The 5,459-nt window shown below is 38.4% G+C and overlaps 1 protein-coding gene across 1 annotated transcript; it reads right to left on the bottom strand.

The window, feature by feature from the left end:
• Positions 1-4,279: 4,279 nt before the first annotated feature.
• LOC107153473 (olfactory receptor 151) lies at positions 4,280-5,231 on the bottom strand. Its single transcript, XM_015498982.2, has one exon. It carries the CDS (start codon positions 5,207-5,209, stop codon positions 4,280-4,282), a length of 930 nt encoding a protein of 309 aa, XP_015354468.1. The 5' UTR covers positions 5,210-5,231.
• Between the last annotated feature and the right edge of the window lie 228 nt (positions 5,232-5,459).

The following is a 5,459-nucleotide window of genomic DNA, read 5'->3' as shown; positions in this document are numbered from 1 at the left end:
CTACCACTCTGTTTTGGTGCCAATACTATGCTGTTTTTGTTACTATTGCTCTGTAGTATAGTTTAAGGTCTGGTATAGTGATGTCACCTGCTTCCCTCTTCCTGCTAAGGATTGCTTTAGCTATTCTGGGTCTCTTATTTTTCCAGATGAATTTCATGATTGCTTTTTCTATTTCTATGAGGAATGTCATTGGGATTTTGATTGGAATTGCATTAAATCTGCTCATCAGGGATATTGATGAAATTTTCTTTCCTTGATGTGTTTTCATCTGATTTTGATAGCAGGGTAATACTAGCTTCATAGAATGAGTTTATAAGGGTTATCTCCTTTTTCTATTTTGTGGAATAATTTGAGGAGGATTGTTGTTAGTTTTTCTTTGAAGTTCTGGTAGAACTCAGCTGGGAATCTATCTGTTCCTGGGCTTTTCTTTGTTGGTTTGAAGTTGTCTCCAATTTCATTGCTTGAAATTTATCTGTTTAAGTAGTCTATGTACTCCTGATTTAATTTGGATAGGTCATATGTCTCTAGAAATTTGTCATCATCTTCAAGATTTTCTATTTTATTGGAGTATAAATTTTCAAAAGAGTTTCTGATTGTTATCTGTATTTCAATAATGTAAGCACTCCTTTCATTACATCCTACATCTTTTGATAATATATTGTTTAAGTCTCCTTCAGTTAAAATATTTTTTAAATATTTAAAAATTTTCTTGAGATTTTTTCTTTGACTCATGTATTATTTATTAGAAGTGTATTGTTTAATCTCCAAATACACTGGGATTTTCCAGTTATGTTTCTAAATTGATTTCTAGTTCAATTTATTTGTGGTCTGAAAGCAGACATTGTTATTTTTACTTTAAAAAATTTGTCAATATATATTTTATTGTCCAGAATGTGGTCTTTCTTTGTTAATCCCCCCATTTCCTACTTCCATCCATATTGTTTCTTTGAAAAACCATCTTAACCCACTTAATGTATAATATATGTTATGTTTGTTTTTTTTATGTTAAATTTGCTTTTTCTGGGATTGTTAGCATGTAAATTAATTTTTCAATTAATCAATTATTACTTTTTTGAGGCAAGTTCTCACTATGTTGCTTAGGCTGGTCTTTAACTCCTGAGCTCAAGTGATATTTGGTCTTGTACAGCTGGGACTGCATGCTTGTGTCACAGTGCCTGGTATTGCATATCATTATTTCACTGCATATAATTTTAATATTTATATAAACAATATTGTATTTTACTTCTTTCTTGCTTTTCTCACTAAACACCATAACTCTAAGCTACATTACTTATAGGTAATTCTATTGATGCAATGTCTTCAATACAATTGATCTATTTACTTTACCAATGGTGGACACATAGTTTATCTCTGATTTTCTTTCAATAAAAACAGTGTATATCTTTTTACATGACCTCTACTGGGACTGAGAATGCTTTTGGGGTCCATGCCCCAGTCAGAAATTGCCAGGTCCTGTGGAAACATAGACTTATTTCTTGTTAAGTAATGTCTTCCTGCTTTACAGAACAGCCACAGTTCATGAGGGTTCTTAAATCCCAACCTCCTCAGTAATGCATGTTACCACCAAGCTTTTTAATTTTTGCCAGGCTTATAGATGTAAGAAGATATTTCACTGTTTTAATTTGCACTTCTATGTTTAGCAATTGGTTTGAGAACCTGTTAATGTGATTGGTGGTACTTCAGGCCTTTTCTTCCATAAATTGAATGTTCTACATGCCTTTTCCATTTTTTTTTCTGATGATGTTGATGTCTTTTTTTGGGGGCAGGCCCAAAATGGCTAAAATTAGGCTCCCTTGCTGAGGCTTTAGGCAGGATTTGCTATGTTTTATGTTATGTTTGTAGTATGTAGCCAAGGCCATGAATTGGCTATATTATGCAGTCAAGGTCAGAAACACTGATTCAATGCATATACTCAAGGACATAAACACTTGCTTGGGAGTATACCCTCACTAATGTAACCTGTTAGCAGTGTGCCGTCTTTATTTGGCCTGCATATAAAAAGGGCCTATGGGAAAGACTTGTGGGCTAATAGGGGACAAAATGGATCTGGCTGGGGACTAAAGCTTGAGACTGTTGCCACCTCTGAATAAAGCATTTCACTATCCTGTATCTTACATCTTATACCACCTGCTGAGCCCTGAACCTTCTTTCCTGGGTCTACCCCTAGCCCCCAACATGACACTTGTGATTTGCTGGAGTTTATCATGTGTGCTATTTGGATATAAAATGCTCTCCCATTTTGTTGTATTTATTCTCCTATTGCATTATTTGGCTATTAAATCTATCACTTTTATCCTTTGCTGAACAAAACTTATATTTGTGTATAATAAAAATCCATTATTTCTTTGCTTTATGATTTCTTACCTACAAATAAACAGATATATTTTCTACATTTAATTCTATTTAGAGAGGATCTATAGTGGTAGAGATCTCATTTCATACTGAAAAAGTTCTGGAGAAAATGAGGAGAGAAGCTACTTAGGTATGGTGCTCTTAATAGCCCTTTGATTCAACATCTTTTCAGGTTAAAAAATAAAAAACTGTATTTTTCTGATTTTCTTGCATGTAGCACCCTAGAAATTAGCTTCCACTAATTAAATGTACTTGTGTGAAATTTGAAAGGTGGGAGTTGGAGGTTCTCCCCCTCCAGTGTAATCAGAATCACCTGAGGGCTTGTTAAAACAAATTGCTGGACTCTACCCAGTAATTCAGTAGGTGTGGAGTAGCATCTGAAGATCTGCATTTCTATCATATTTCTGGGTGATGCTTATTCCAGGATTCTGTCATTTATATTCCAGTGTCATGTTGTGAGAAGTATTCTTCATGGTTGCTGCAGTGATAGAGGAAGCTGGAGCTTCCTGACTTCTAGGTCATATCTACCTAGATATGGAATCACTCTGGGGGCTCCCTCACACCTTCTCTAGTGACTCAAAAGCTATGAGCATGTAATTCTGTGCATTGATTCCCTTTCTGCCTGAGACAACTATTTATTACCATTTCCCATATTAAACCACTATTTTTTTTTACAATTGTATATCCAAAATTGTTCTAAATGACAAAGAGGACGCCCATAAATCCTTTACCCCATCTTGGTTAAAACAAGTATCTTTGATACTATTATAAGCACTTAGGGAATGAACCATGTCTCATGGCAATTGGATTCACTGAGTGAGGTTGGCTGTAGATCAATGGTTTAGGCAGCAAAACAGAGTTTACAGCAATGTGTGTCCTAGAGTGGCCAGCCAATCTGGTTTATGTGGGACTAAGGATTTTCCCAGGATGTGGGGCTTCCACTGTTAAAACTGAAAGAGTCATTCTGGTGTAATATTTTGCTAACTTGAAGATGTTGCAAATAAAGACAAAGAGGTTTAGACAGGTTACAAAAGGAGGGGTGTTGAGAAATTATTATCTGGAGGCATTTGAAATTGGAAGAACATAGATAGGGGAGTCTTAGTAGACTGTTGAAAGGGACTATCAGCTTAAACTGAAGGGGACAATGTGTGAGAGCCCGGAGTGCAGGCTCTCTAGTCACTGAGGCTGAAGTCTGACTTATGTTACTTATCATCTGTGGGACCTCAAGCAGGTTACTAAACCAAGTTTCTATATCTATATAGTAAGGCCACCACAGTATGTATCTGTGATAAGATGCCATTGAAACAGAACAGAAAGCACTGAGAAGATTTGCATGGCCGAGAGTAAGCACCAAAACATGTTAATGGTGTTATTATTATTGTTGCTGTTACTAAAAAAATTACATAAAGGAATCAGAAATTCTTGGGTAGAAATATTATAGAGGAGTAGAAGAGAGGAAAGGGAGCAATCTGGATTAGAAAATGACTGAGTATCACTAGTTGGTCCTTTTAAATTCAATTCTCTTTACCTTAAATGTTCCCAGGTGCCCCAAAGGAATTGAATAATATTTTCTATGTTGAATGTAGTAAGATCATGAGTGACTCTCACACTCAATATTGGAAATTTAATTTTTGTTAACTTAGAATTAATGAAAATAATGTTTAATGAAGGGCTCAAGGTAGAGCAAATGGATCTCACAAGAAAGAATATGAACTTGAAAATTGGATAATTTCAAACAAAATGAGAGAAGAGAGGAAGGGAAGAAATGGAAAGAAGGAGAGAAGGCACTCTCTCAACCACATAGAGAAGTGATTGTTTCCCATCTCAATTGGGTAGGCATGCAGAGGACATCCTTCTGATATTTATAACAACTTGTTTTTATATTGAGAAGAACAATTACATTGCATCAAAAGAGTTTCCTCCTCAGTGTCTTCTGCAGGGCAGCCTTTACCTCCTTGTTCCTCAGGCTGTAGATCAGAGGGTTGAGCATGGGGATCACTGTGGTGTAGAACACAGAGGCCACGTTCTCCTGGGCCAGGGAAGTGGCAGTGGAGGGCTTTAAGTACATGAATGCAGTGGATCCATAGAACAGCCCCACGGCTGCAAGGTGGGAGCTGCAGGTGCTGAAGGCTTTGGACCTACCTTCTGTGGAGCTGATGTGGAGGATGCTGGACAGGATGAAGGCGTAGGAAATAAGGACTGTTAAGCTTGTGACTATGATATTGAATCCAGCTACGAAAAAGACTACCATCTCTACATCATAGGTGCTGGAGCAGGAGAGCTTCATCAGGGGGAGGATGTCACAGAAGTAGTGACTGATGAGGGGCTCACAATAGCGCAGTTTTAACATGAGGCCAGTCTCTATTGTTGAACCAATGAGTCCCATAGTATAGACCAGAGCTACCAGCACAGAGCAGAGGGCATGGGACATGATGACATTGTAAAGCAAAGGGTGGCAGATGGCTACATAGCGGTCATAGGCCATCACCGTGAGCATGTAACACTCAGCAATGACAAAAACCAGGAAGAAGTAGAGCTGAGACATGCACCCCACATAGGAGATGACGTTCTTCTGGAACACAAAGTTGACCAGCATTTTAGGGGTAATGACAGAGGAGTAGCAGAGATCCACGAGTGACAAGTTGCTGAGGAAGAAGTACATGGGGGTGTGAAGCTGAGGGTTGAGACAAATGAGGGTGATCATGCCCAGGTTCCCCACCATGGTGACCACGTAGATCCCCAGGAAGAGGATGAAGAGGTGGAGCTGGAGCCCTGACTGGGTTGTTAATCCCCCAAGAAGGAACTCTGTCACTGTGGAGTCATTTTCTGCAGCCATTTCTCTGGGTGGGAGGCCTTTGAGGATGGTAAAGAAGAACCTGTGAGAGGCTGCCTCTGCACAGCCTGGGGAAGCTTGTTTTCTGCATTTGGTGTCTGTTGAGCCATCCTGTCTGTGGCCTATATAACTTCCCCTCACTCCTGCTGTTTGGTGAGTGAAGGGACAGCTCCTGAGTATTTCAGAGATCTTGAAGATGAGAGGAAAGGGACCAAGATCTGTTATCTGTTTACCTGTTTCTCAAATATTTAGA

The sequence above is a fragment of the Marmota marmota genome, unplaced genomic scaffold (genome assembly GCF_001458135.2).
Source record: "Marmota marmota marmota unplaced genomic scaffold, marMar, whole genome shotgun sequence".
NCBI lineage: Eukaryota > Metazoa > Chordata > Mammalia > Rodentia > Sciuridae > Marmota > Marmota marmota.
Note: the sequence above shows the minus strand (reverse complement) of the source record. Positions and strands in the feature narration are given on the sequence as shown.

Excerpts from the sequence above, each read along its gene's own strand:
- LOC107153473 (XM_015498982.2), bottom strand. The coding sequence starts at position 5,209 with ATGGCTGCAGAAAATGACTCCACAGTGACAGAGTTCCTTCTTGGGGGA.